This window comes from Rhinoderma darwinii, chromosome 3 (assembly GCF_050947455.1).
Source record: "Rhinoderma darwinii isolate aRhiDar2 chromosome 3, aRhiDar2.hap1, whole genome shotgun sequence".
Classification (NCBI taxonomy): Eukaryota; Metazoa; Chordata; class Amphibia; order Anura; family Rhinodermatidae; genus Rhinoderma; species Rhinoderma darwinii.
In genome coordinates this window covers 5923556-5936979 of record NC_134689.1, presented here as the reverse complement: position 1 = coordinate 5936979, position 13424 = coordinate 5923556, and the positions used below count along the sequence as shown (strand labels likewise).

The window sequence follows — 13424 nt, the reverse complement described above, 5'->3', positions numbered from 1 at the left end:
TGTGCGGTCAATTATTTCCACGTACAGCACATGACGAGGAACGCGCCCGTCTGAACGCGCCCGAACACTTTGTCGCCTTTTCAGATTTTTTTTCTAAGACGTGGACAGCCCTTTAATGAAGAGTTCATCCATGTGTAGGAGCTCTGAGCGGGGGTGGGGCTCATGCTAAGTTTTGCTAGGATTTGTGTAGTTCCATCATGGAGAACACAAGAATTTAGCAAAACAGCCACGTCAGGAGACGACTGGTCCTCATATTACACGTGTGATATCTCATATCTCACCGGGATCGGGAGCTGCCGCCGCCGCCGCTACTGAAGAAGAAGTCGTCCGGGTCCTCGTCATGATAGATCTTCTTGGGTTTGGCGCTCCTCGGGGCTTCTTGCTCGATCATTTGCATTTCAGACAGAACAGAATGTGAGATCCCGCTGAGGACAGAGACGATACAAGGCAACGTATGTAATCACAGATCATGACAGCGCCCCCTACAGGACACCAATGCAATCAAAAGTCCCGCTAAATTTTACATATAAACATTTATTGATTTTTTTTGGGGGGAGGTGTGTCATCCGATTCAATAATCACCCACAATCCTTTGCGGGAGAAGGGAAGTGACAAAGGATCTGGGCCCCACAAATTTTTACCATTTGCTCGTGTTATATTAGGGGTACGGGACAGCGCTCCCTGGATTTCCTCTGTAGGATTTGCATGACCTTGTATTATAAGGCCGTAGTTATTATTATACACTGCACGGGCGGTGCGGACATGCTGGCTGGTTACAGGGGCCGGTCCCCAGTGATCCCCCCCCCCCCCCCGTGTCGGGGGGAGTTGCGGCTGCTCTGGGTGGACAAACCCTTTACTTGATTTACCTTCGATTTCCAAAACCCATCCCGAGTCTTTCGGCTTCGGCCTTCTTCTTGGCGGGCAGGTTCTTCATCTTCGCTTCCTCTTTCTGCTGTTGTATTTCCAGATCCTTGTAAGCCAGACGCAGAGAGGAGACGCTGGAACAGAGACGGGCACATATAGAGAATGGTACGTTAGAGGTGGCAGCCGCTCCCGGCACCTGAGGTGCGGTGTAGGGTAAAGGATAACCAAAGTAATATAATAACTCCACATCTTTATTATTTATCTAAAACGGGATACAAAGTTCTATGCGGATTAATAATCTAATATCTTCACTGGGGTTGTAGCTTGGCTTCCTAGATAGATATCAAAATGCTCTTCCGTCCCAAAGCCAGAGAACTAAATGATAAAATTCTGTCTGCCTGCAGCTGCCACTAGGGGGCGCTGATTGAACACAATAAGTCTTTTGGCGGCAAAGATTTACATAGTGCCACAATATCATAATATCAATGTCAGGAGTTCAGATTGGTGGATGAGAACCCCATTGACTGCTGGGAAGTAGGAAGAGAATCACTTGACGGTCAACCGCTGCCTGTACACTGCTCTCCTCCACTCCCAGAGACAAGATATTTAGAGCTGATACATTATATTACTTATCCTGTACTGATCCTGAGTTACATCCTGAATTATACTCCAGAGCTGCACTCACTATTCTGCTGGTGGAGTCACTGTGTACATACATTACATTACTTATCCTGTACTGATCCTGAGTGACATCCTGTATTATACTCCAGAGCTGCACTCACTATTCTGCTGGTGGAGTCACTATGTACATACATTACATTACTTATCCTGTACTGATCCTGAGTTATATCCTGTATTATACTCCAGAGCTGCACTCACGATTCTGCTGGTGGAGTCACTGTGTACATACATTACATTACTTATCCTGTACTGATCCTGAGTTACATCCTGTATTATACTCCAGAGCTGCACTCACTATTCTGCTGGTGGAGTCACTGTGTACATACATTACATTACTGATCCTGTACTGATCCTGAGTTATATCCTGTATTATACTCCAGAGCTGCACTCACTATTCTGCTGGTGGAGTCACTGTATCCATACATTACATTACTTATCCTGTACTGATCCTGAGTTACATCCTGTATTATACTCCAGAGCTGCACTCACTATTCTGCTGGTGGAGTCACTGTGTACATACATTACTTATCCTGTACTGATCCTGAGTTATATCCTGTATTATACTCCAGAGCTGCACTCACTATTCTGCTGGTGGAGTCACTGTGTACATACATTACATTACTTATCCTGTACTGATCCTGAATTATATCCTGTATTATACTCCAGAGCTGCACTCACTATTCTGCTGGTGGAGTCACTGTGTACATACATGACATTACTTATCCTGTACTGATCCTGAGTTATATCCTGTATTATACTCCAGAGCTGCACTCACTATTCTGCTGGTTGTGAATTGCACAGAAACTTGTTGACCGTTTACAGATAGCTTAGCAGAGTTACTATAAGGCAGGGGAGCAGTTAATTATGTACGGTCGGATGTCATACTCACATGGGCTCCTCTGTTTTCCTGCTGACATTCGCTATCTCCTGCTCCTTTATCTTGTCTACGGCCTGGGCATGTTTCTCAATCTCGCTGAAGCTTTTACTGCTCACTTTCTGGGCCCCCAGACCGGCCTTCTTGGCCCCAAACTGCAAAATAGAAAGATATAGTAGAGTCTAGTCACCATAACAGGGATTGATAAACAGAATATTGACACTAGGGATGCATCGAAAATTTGATACAGTTATTTCATGTATTTTGATACTAAGCTGCGCGGCCGCACAGCTCAGTATAACACATGAATGTATGAGAGCGGGGCTGCGGACGTGTAATACAACCATTGCCCCGCTCCGGAGTCCTGACAAGTGCGCGGGGTCAGGATGATGTGACCAGCGCTGCACTAATGAGCGGCGGCACTGAAGACATAACATGGCGGGTACACTACAAAATACCCCCATGTTCTTTCTTCAGTGCCTGAACCGCCGCTCATTAGTGCAGCGCCGGCCGTATCTCCTCATCGCGCATGCACTTACTGTCAGGAGCGAGGCTGGTACTGGAGTGATAAGAGGAGCGGCTGATATCAGTCACACATATGATGTAATGTCTCTGGAGGATATAATAGTGCTGGAGTGATATAAGAGGAGCGGCTGATATCAGTCACACATATGATGTAATGTCTCTGGAGGATATAATAGTGCTGGAGTGATATAAGAGGAGCGGCTGATATCAGTCACACATATGATGTAATGTCTCTGGAGGATATAATAGTGCTGGAGTGATATAAGAGGAGCGGCTGATATCAGTCACACATATGATGTAATGTCTCTGGAGGATATAATAGTACTGGAGTGATATAAGAGGAGCGGCTGATATCAGTCACACATATGATGTAATGTCTCTGGAGGATATAATAGTACTGGAGTGATATAAGAGGAGCGGCTGATATCAGTCACATATGATGTAATGTCTCTGGAGGATATAATAGTACTGGAGTGATATAAGAGGAGCGGCTGATATCAGTCACACATATGATGTAATGTCTCTGGAGGATATAATAGTACTGGAGTGATATAAGAGGAGCGGCTGATATCAGTCACATATGATGTAATGTCTCTGGAGGATATAATAGTACTGGAGTGATATAAGAGGAGCGGCTGATATCAGTCACACATATGATGTAATGTCTCTGGAGGATATAATAGTACTGGAGTGTTATAAGAGGAGCGGCTGATATCAGTCACACATATGATGTAATGTCTCTGGAGGATATAATAGTACTGGAGTGATATAAGAGGAGCCGCTGATATCAGTCACACATATGATGTAATGTCTCTGGAGGATATAATAGTACTGGAGTGATATAAGAGGAGCGGCTGATATCAGTCACATATGATGTAATGTCTCTGGAGGATATAATAGTACTGGAGTGTTATAAGAGGAGCCGCTGATATCAGTCACACATATGATGTAATGTCTCTGGAGGATATAATAGTACTGGAGTGTTATAAGAGGAGCGGCTGATATCAGTCACACATATGATGTAATGTCTCTGGAGGATATAATAGTACTGGAGTGATATAAGAGGAGCGGCTGATATCAGTCACATATATGATGTAATGTCTCTGGAGCATATAATAGTGCTGGAGTGATATAAGAGGAGCGGCTGATATCAGTCACATATGATGTAATGTCTCTGGAGGATATAATAGTACTGGAGTGATATAAGAGGAGCGGCAGATATCAGTCACACATATGATGTAATGTCTCTGGAGGATATAATAGTGCTGGAGTGATATAAGAGGAGCGGCTGATATTAGTCACACATATGATGTAATGTCTCTGGAGGATATAATAGTACTGTAGTGATAAGAGGAGCGGCTGATATCAGTCACACATGATGTAATGTCTCTGGAGGATATAATAGTGCTGGAGTGATATAAGAGGAGCGGCTGATATCAGTCACACATATGATGTAATGTCTCTGGAGGATATAATAGTGCTGGAGTGATATAAGAGGAGCGGCTGATATCAGTCACACATATGATGTAATGTCTCTGGAGGATATAATAGTGCTGGAGTGATATAAGAGGAGCGGCTGATATCAGTCACACATATGATGTAATGTCTGGAGGATATAATAGTACTGGAGTGATATAAGAGGAGAGGCTGATATCAGTCACACATATGATGTAATGTCTGGAGGATATAATAGTACTGGAGTGATATAAGAGGAGCGGCTGATATCAGTCACATATGATGTAATGTCTCTGGAGGATATAATAGTACTGGAGTGTTATAAGAGGAGCGGCTGATATCAGTCACATATGATGTAATGTCTGGAGGATATAATAGTACTGGAGTGATATAAGAGGAGCGGCTGATATCAGTCACACATATGATGTAATGTCTCTGGAGGATATAATAGTACTGGAGTAATATAAGAGGAGCGGCTGATATCAGTCACACATATGATGTAATGTCTCTGGAGGATATAATAGTGCTGGAGTGATATAAGAGGAGCGGCTGATATCAGTCACATATGATGTAATGTCTCTGGAGGATATAATAGTACTGGAGTGTTATAAGAGGAGCGGCTGATATCAGTCACACATATGATGTAATGTCTCTGGAGGATATAATAGTGCTGGAGTGATATAAGAGGAGCAGCTGATATCAGTCACACATATGATGTAATGTCTCTGGAGGATATAATAGTACTGGAGTGATATAAGAGGAGCGGCTGTTATCAGTCACACATATGATGTAATGTCTCTGGAGGATATAATAGTGCTGGAGTGATATAAGAGGAGCGGCTGATATCAGTCACATATGATGTAATGTCTCTGGAGGATATAATAGTACTGGAGTGATATAAGAGGAGCCGCTGATATCGGTCACACATATGATGTAATGTCTCTGGAGGATATAATAGTGCTGGAGTGTTATAAGAGGAGCGGCTGATATCAGTCACATATGATGTAATGTCTGGAGGATATAATAGTACAGCAGTGTTATAAGAGGAGCGGCTGATATCAGTCACACATATGATGTAATGTCTCTGGAGGATATAATAGTACTGGAGTGATATAAGAGGAGCGGCTGATATCAGTCACATATGATGTAATGTCTATGGAGGATATAATAGTGCTGGAGTGATATAAGAGGAGCAGCTGATATCAGTCACACATATGATGTAATGTCTCTGGAGCATATAATAGTGCTGGAGTGATATAAGAGGAGCGGCTGATATCAGTCACATATGATGTAATGTCTCTGGAGGATATAATAGTGCTGGAGTGTTATAAGAGGAGCGGCTGATATCAGTCACACATATGATGTAATGTCTCTGGAGGATATAATAGTACTGGAGTGATATAAGAGGAGCGGCTGATATCAGTCACATATATGAAGTAATGTCTCTGGAGGATATAATAGTACTGGAGTGATAAGAGGAGCGGCTGATGTCAGTCACATATATGATGTAATGTCTCTGGAGGATATAATAGTGCTGGAGTGTTATAAGAGGAGCGGCTGATATCAGTCACACATATGATGTAATGTCTCTGGAGGATATAATAGTACTGGAGTGTTATAAGAGGAGCGGCTGATATCAGTCACATATATGATGTAATGTCTCTGGAGGATATAATAGTGCTGGAGTGTTATAAGAGGAGCGGCTGATATCAGTCACACATATGATGTAATGTCTCTGGAGGATATAATAGTGCTGGAGTGTTATAAGAGGAGCGGCTGATATCAGTCACACATATGATGTAATGTCTCTGGAGGATATAATAGTGCTGGAGTGATATAAGAGGAGCGGCTGATATCAGTCACATATGATGTAATGTCTCTGGAGGATATAATAGTGCTGGAGTGATATAAGAGGAGCGGCTGATATCAGTCACATATATGAAGTAATGTCTCTGGAGGATATAATAGTGCTGGAGTGATATAAGAGGAGCGGCTGATATCAGTCACATATGATGTAATGTCTCTGGAGGATATAATAGTGCTGGAGTGATATAAGAGGAGCGGCTGATATCAGTCACACATATGATGTAATGTCTCTGGAGGATATAATAGTGCTGGAGTGATATAAGAGGAGCGGCTGATATCAGTCACATATGATGTAATGTCTCTGGAGGATATAATAGTGCTGGAGTGTTATAAGAGGAGCGGCTGATATCAGTCACACATATGATGTAATGTCTGGAGGATATAATAGTACTGGAGTGGTATAAGAGGAGCTGCTGATATCAGTCACATATGATGTAATGTCTCTGGAGGATATAATAGTACTGGAGTGTTATAAGAGGAGCGGCTGATATCAGTCACATATATGATGTAATGTCTCTGGAGGATATAATAGTACTGGAGTGATATAAGAGGAGCGGCTGAAATCAGTCACACATGATGTAATGTCTCTGGAGGATATAATAGTACTGGAGTGATATAAGAGGAGCAGCTGATATCAGTCACATATGATGTAATGTCTCTGGAGGACATAATAGTGCTGGAGTGATATAAGAGGAGCGGCTGATATCAGTCACATATGATGTAATGTCTCTGGAGGATATAATAGTGCTGGAGTGATATAAGAGAAGCGGCTGATATCAGTCACATATGATGTAATGTCTCTGGAGGATATAATAGTGCTGGAGTGATATAAGAGGAGCGGCTGATATCAGTCACATATGATGTAATGTCTCTGGAGGATATAATAGTGCTGGAGTGATATAAGAGGAGCGGCTGATATCAGTCACATATGATGTAATGTCTCTGGAGGATATAATAGTACTGGAGTGATATAAGAGGAGCGGCTGATATCAGTCACATATGATGTAATGTCTCTGGAGGATATAATAGTGCTGGAGTGATATAAGAGGAGCGGCTGATATCAGTCACATATGATTTAATGTCTCTGGAGGATATAATAGTACTGGAGTGATATAAGAGGAGCGGCTGATATCAGTCACACATGATGTAATGTCTCCGGAGGATATAATAGTACTGGAGTGATATAAGAGGAGCGGCTGATATCAGTCAAATATGATGTAAGGTCTCTAGAGGTTCTCAGAATTGCAGATACGTAATATAAAGTAGGGATCATGGGGGTTTCTACACTTCTTGTCATTGATGCCATTAAACAACACTACAGTCATATACTCCAGAGCTGCAGTCATAACTGTGCAGTCTTCAGGGTTGAAATCTCCCAGCATCCCATGCTAGTTCATGAGCTTAGTTAACAAGCTTGCTGACAGTTTTCAATAACCAGCAGAATTATGAATGCAGCTCTGAAGTATAATGTGTTTTTTCCTCTTACCCCTTTCTTAGCTGGTCCTGGCTTCTTCTTGAGGAGTGAACTGACGTCTGCAAGTGAAAAAATAGTGATTAATGAGATGCAAAGACTTGGACACAGAGCATCGGTCACTCTGCGCACAGGCAGGCTGGGATAACAGAGGCCGTCATTCATGTCTCAGCTGGATTTCATGGGAGCACATGACAAGCGCAGCCAAAGAAATCTGAAATGACAGCTGCTCCAAGCACAAAGTTCTGGACCATTCTGAGTGGAAAATTTTTCCAAACCTGAGCCCTTTTCATGGACAGATAGCAGAGTAATTGACATGCATCGGAGAAGGGCTGGGAGATCTACAGGGCAAGTACATGTTGTACAACGCCGCACGCCCGCGTCTCATCAAAGCTACGCACCGCACTACCGCCTCCCCCTTAGCTGGGTTTACTGCCTCTTTAGGTCACTATTTAAAGCGTCTCGGTCACCACATTATAAGTGGCCTATATTGTACATGATGTGATCGGCGCTGTAATGTAGAGAACAGTGGTCCTAGTAATAAAGCGTCTGTCACCACATTATTAGTGGCCTCTCTTGTACATGATGTGATCGGCGCTGTAGTGTATATATAACAGCAGTGTTTTATTTAGAAAAACGATCATTTTTGACGGAGTTATGACCTATTAGCTTTATGGTAATGGAGTTTCTCAATGGACAACTGGGCGTGTTTTACTATATGGTCAAGTGGGTGTTGTACAGAGGAGTGTATGACGCTGACCAATCAGTGACCAATCAGCGTCATACAGTTCTCTCCATTCATTTACACTGCACATAGTGATATAGTTATATCACTATGTGCAGCCACACACACACACTATAACGTTACTGCAGTGCCATGACAGTGAATATACATTACCTCCAGCCAGGACGTGATGTCTATTCACAATCCTGACCGCTTCTGTAGCGTCTCTGTGATTTACAGCATAGCAGGCATAGTCTCGCGAGATCTCGCTGTGCTGTGCTGTAAATCACAGAGACGCTACAGAAGCGGTCAGGATTGTGAATAGACATCACGTCCTGGCTGGAGGTAATGTATATTCACTGTCATGGCACTGCAGTAACGTCATAGTGTGTTTATGTGGCTGCACATAGTGATATAACTATATCACTATGTGCAGTGTAAATGAATGGAGAGAAGCGCATGATGTGAATTGGTCACTGATTGGTCAGTGTCATACACTCCTCTGTACAACGCCCACTTGGTCATACAGTAAAACACGTCCAGTTGTCCATTGAGAAACTCCATTACCATAAAGCTAATAGGTCATAACTCCGTCAAAAATGATCGTTTTTCTAAATAAAACACTGCTGTTCTCTACATTACAGCGCCGATCACATCATGTACAAGAGAGGCCACTTATAATGTGGTGACAGAGACTCTAACTATACGTAAAGTTGCAGCAACAGCGACACCTGCTGGTCTCACAAGGAAACATCCTAAAGTGTAGTCTCAGCAGAACCGGAGCAGTCATCAGTAGGAGCCAATTAGATTACAGCTCTTACTTCCAAGACTGCGCTTACGGAGCGCCACGATGGGATCGGTTGATGCGCTGCAATGAAGACGTCTAAATGTGCAAAATCTCAAACAAACCCAACTACAGAAACAGGTCAGTCCCATGCAAATTGTGGCGAGACCTGTGTAAATAAGCCGGAACATTACAGGGTTTTTGTTTCAATGGAAAGAAAATGGAATAATTGTAGAAACAAAAGTTCTGCAACTGCTTTGAATTCTTCACCATTTTCAAAATCTCTGCTTGTGGTCATTGAATGGGATACCTGCATACATCCAGGCTGAAAACCTGCACAGACCTAACACTGCTCACAGCTGTTTGTTACAATTGTAACCAGTCTAGACAATCCTGTGAGCTAAACAGCCTGGAGTCCAGACTGATACATTGTAACAAGCCATCAGCACAGGAGAGAGATTAGTGCTGCGGATGTGTGTAGCTCAGAGGATTGTCCAGACTGGACAGAAGTGTAACAAACCCTCACCTGTGAGAAGTAGTAGGTCAGGACAGGGTTTTAGCCTCGGAATGTAAACAAGAATGTTCCTGTTCACTGAAAGCAAGCAGGAATTTTGAAAACCGTGAGGAATCTATATGTTGGAGTGGACCGGCCCTTCACTCACCCATGTGGCCTTCACCAATAAGAAAAAAGCAAGCGATGCGTTCAAGACGTTGGTGCATACCACTCAAAGTCACAAAACCCCCAAGCCAAGCCCCTCCCCCATGATATCCAGACTGGAGGGGTGCGTGCTCACTCGAGCGGGACCCCCGATGCTGCTGGACCACCATGATGTGACTAGAGACGAGCACTGTAAATGTGTTGTGTATCATAGATAATTACAGTAAAATTCCTTTAATCCGGCATCAATGGGTCCTGGCAGGCGCCGGATCATCATGGAAGGTCTGTAATGGTAAAGACCCTTCAGGGGGACCAGGAGCTAAACATCTGCCGCTGTCCCTTTACATTTCTTACGGTTTCTCTCTGTTCGGTTTAGTCAAACTCCACATTGTATGGTCATTCTTTGCCAGATTTTCCGGTTTATCGGATGCCGGATTAACAGAATTTCAAATCAAAAAGACCTGAACGCACTCTGGTGCGGCTACTTTTCCCTGGAGCAAGTGCCCTTTACATCCTGATTTGTGCCCATGTAAAGGGCCGGTACATGGCCAAATTGTAGTGTCGGAATAATAAAGCTTTATGAACGCAGCGGCCCTTTAAGCAGCTCATCAGATCGGAAACGTGTGCGCTGCGGAGGATTGGGGGGGCGAGGACACGCATAGCGGCTTCTGTGTCTGGCCAGAACCCCACGTGCGGTGCGCGCAGATTACACATGGATAGTAGGGCGGTGTTCACACGGCGTAAATTGGAGGCAAAATAACCCCCAAAAAAATAACGCATCAAACACTTCAAAAATACTCGTTTTTATATTTGCTTTTCAACAAACACGTGTATTTGAGGAGTTTAGAGGCGTAAAACGTGACGAGAATTAACATGAAACAATCCAAGCTGTAAACTCGCAAAAATACGGCGTGCGAACAAGGTCTAAATGGCTTTACAATTTTGCGGGTAAAACTGCGTGGCCATGAATACTTGGTAATCTGCGCCCACCTCACAGCCGCTACGTGTCCCCTCCCCCTTACATGGAGGTGCGGGAGGAGGAGGAGGGTGAAGATGCGGGTAACAGGAGGAGAATCACCTTTGGTAGGTGCGCTTCCTGCAGACACTAAATTCATAGAATCATCTGAAACATGAAAGATAAAAAACAAAAAGACAGACATTTACATGGGCACGACACGAGCCGCAACATCCAGCTGCCACCACAAGGGGGCGACACAGGCCCAGGGCCCGTTCTACAGGCACCAGATCGCCCCCTTTAAGAGCTCGCTGGGAAATGCAGTAGAAATGATCTGATCGGGCAATCATACAGGCGAGGGGATGACATTGGGGGGGCGGGGGTCATCTGATCTCGGACCACCGCTGGTTTTCAGAATGACATCTCTATAGCGGGGGTCAGACCCCTTCGGCACCACTCACTGGAAACCTGACACATTCTAAGCAATGACAGTAAGAGAGACCTCCGAGCGGTGGCCGAGGGGCCTGACCCCGCTATAGAGCGCTCAGACGTGACCGAGGTCATGGACTTACAGGATGAAGAATGACATGACGGGGTTACCTAGATTCGCCTTGGGGGACATGCTGAGTAGATCGACGCTCGGCCCCACGTCTGGTTCGCCTGAAACGGAACACACGTGACACCGCTCCGTTAACACATCATTTCTTACAGACCATGTATTTACATTCCTTACCACTTCTTATCTCATTGCTTGCTGTCAGTGAATGGGACCAATCCAGTTTACATCCAGGAGCTGAAAACCCATTCAGGCCATATCCAAAAACAGGTGCAGCAGTCGCTATAGTGTATCAGAACAGGTTCTCGGCCCCTGGATATACAGACGACCCCCCCCCCATACACAACTGCTTATTAATTTCGATACGTCACCCAAATGATAGATTTTTTTGGGAAATAAATAAAAGTGAAGTTGCGATGAATGTGGATTTACTGCGTTTCACACCCATGAACATTGATTATAAATCACTTGATCTTTGATTTCCTTAAATTTTCCTCTCAAAGTCTCCCCCCTTAGAAGCGATCGCAGCAGATCCACGCGGGGCATTCGGTCAGTCACGTATATGAAGTTTCGACTCAGAAACTTTGGGCCTAAGGCCCCAGGCACACGACCGGAATCACGGCCCCATTCAGCTCTATGGACCGCGGACACCTTTCCGTATCACCACGGATGGGTGTCCGTGCCGTAGAACTGCGCTGGGAATTATGGCGCATGTCCGTTTTTTAGTGTTTTACGGGCCGTGCTCCCATACTTTGTATGGGAGCAGGGCCCGAAAATGCGGGCGGCTGACCGTGCCCGCAGTCTCGGGCTGTGATTACGGTCATGGCCGTGTGCATGGGGCCTAAGAAAGAGACAGCAACACATCCCCTCTAGCTACAAGGCGGCGTTTGACAGTCGCGATAGACGTGCTTTTCTTCCGGTCAGGATTCTGTCCCGTTTGGAACATTGAAATTCGTCCTCCTGTTTTTTTAGGTTGTCCAGGTCGTGGTCGGTAACGTTTAACAGGGGTCGGCAACCTTCGGCACTCCAGCTGTTGTGAAACTACAATTCCCAGCATGCCCGGACAGCCTTGGGCTGGAATAATAAAGCATTTGGCTGTCAGGGCATGATGGGAACTGTAGTTTCACAACAGCTGGAGTGCTGAAAGTTGCTGCTGACCTGGATATACTGTTTTCAGCGTATTTCTTGAGGGCCCAACACTGCACGCCACCAAGAGAAACCTTCTGCAGGCGAGCACTCTCCCACAGACTATACATTGCGTTTTTCAAAGTGACTGTAGCAGATTGCTTTTCGATGGATAACTCCTTCCTGGGAGCCATTTACGAGACCACGTTTCACGTTTACACGATATCACAATACAAGGCGAACGCCAGAAAAACCTGTGGAAGAGAGAAACTGGCTTTGTTGCCCATAGCAACCAATCACAGCGCGGCTTTCATTTCATATTCTGCTCTTAAAAAATGAAAGCTGTGCTGTGATTGGTTGCTATGGGCAACAAAGCCAGTTTCTTTTCTCCACAGGATTCATAGCCCCGTTTCAAGGAGATTTCTATAAATAACGTACAAATACGACGCCTGCGAGCGCCGAAAGGGTTAACAGAAAATACTCATATCTGTGCAAAACACATGTATAACGTCCATCATTTACAGAGGGATCGACTAACCTGGGGGGGGGGGGGGGGGGGGGTATAGAAATTAATGAGCAGTAATATGGCAGTGGCCTCCAACTGTTGCAGAACTACAACTCCCAGCATGCAACAACAGCTGGAGAGCCACAATGGGAACAACAGAGGGATAACGTCACCGATATTAGACGTTGGTGACCATTGCTTATATGGCAATTCCATGATATGTTAGTGGTGATCTGTAGCAGAGGAGGGGGTTCTGGCAACACATCCTGTAAATCAGATGCCGGGATCACCACATCACATGGAGATCTGTTATACAAGGAAATCTCTACACGGATCACAAAAGCCGAGTCTAGACTATCTACAGGATTACACGGCGAGATC

The 13424-nt window shown here is 44.6% G+C and overlaps 1 protein-coding gene across 1 annotated transcript in view; it reads right to left on the bottom strand.

Moving 5' to 3' along the window:
• The window catches only part of ARFGAP3 (ARF GTPase activating protein 3), a 30608-nt gene that overhangs the window by 8728 nt on the left and 8456 nt on the right, over window positions 1-13424 (bottom strand). Inside the window, exons 3-8 of the mRNA XM_075855605.1 lie at window positions 11458-11561; window positions 10981-11025; window positions 7752-7798; window positions 2435-2574; window positions 867-998; window positions 282-425 (exon numbers count right to left, since the gene is read on the bottom strand). Of these exons, the coding sequence (XP_075711720.1) occupies window positions 282-425; window positions 867-998; window positions 2435-2574; window positions 7752-7798; window positions 10981-11025; window positions 11458-11561 (612 nt within the window). The remainder of the gene's footprint in view (window positions 1-281; window positions 426-866; window positions 999-2434; window positions 2575-7751; window positions 7799-10980; window positions 11026-11457; window positions 11562-13424) is intronic.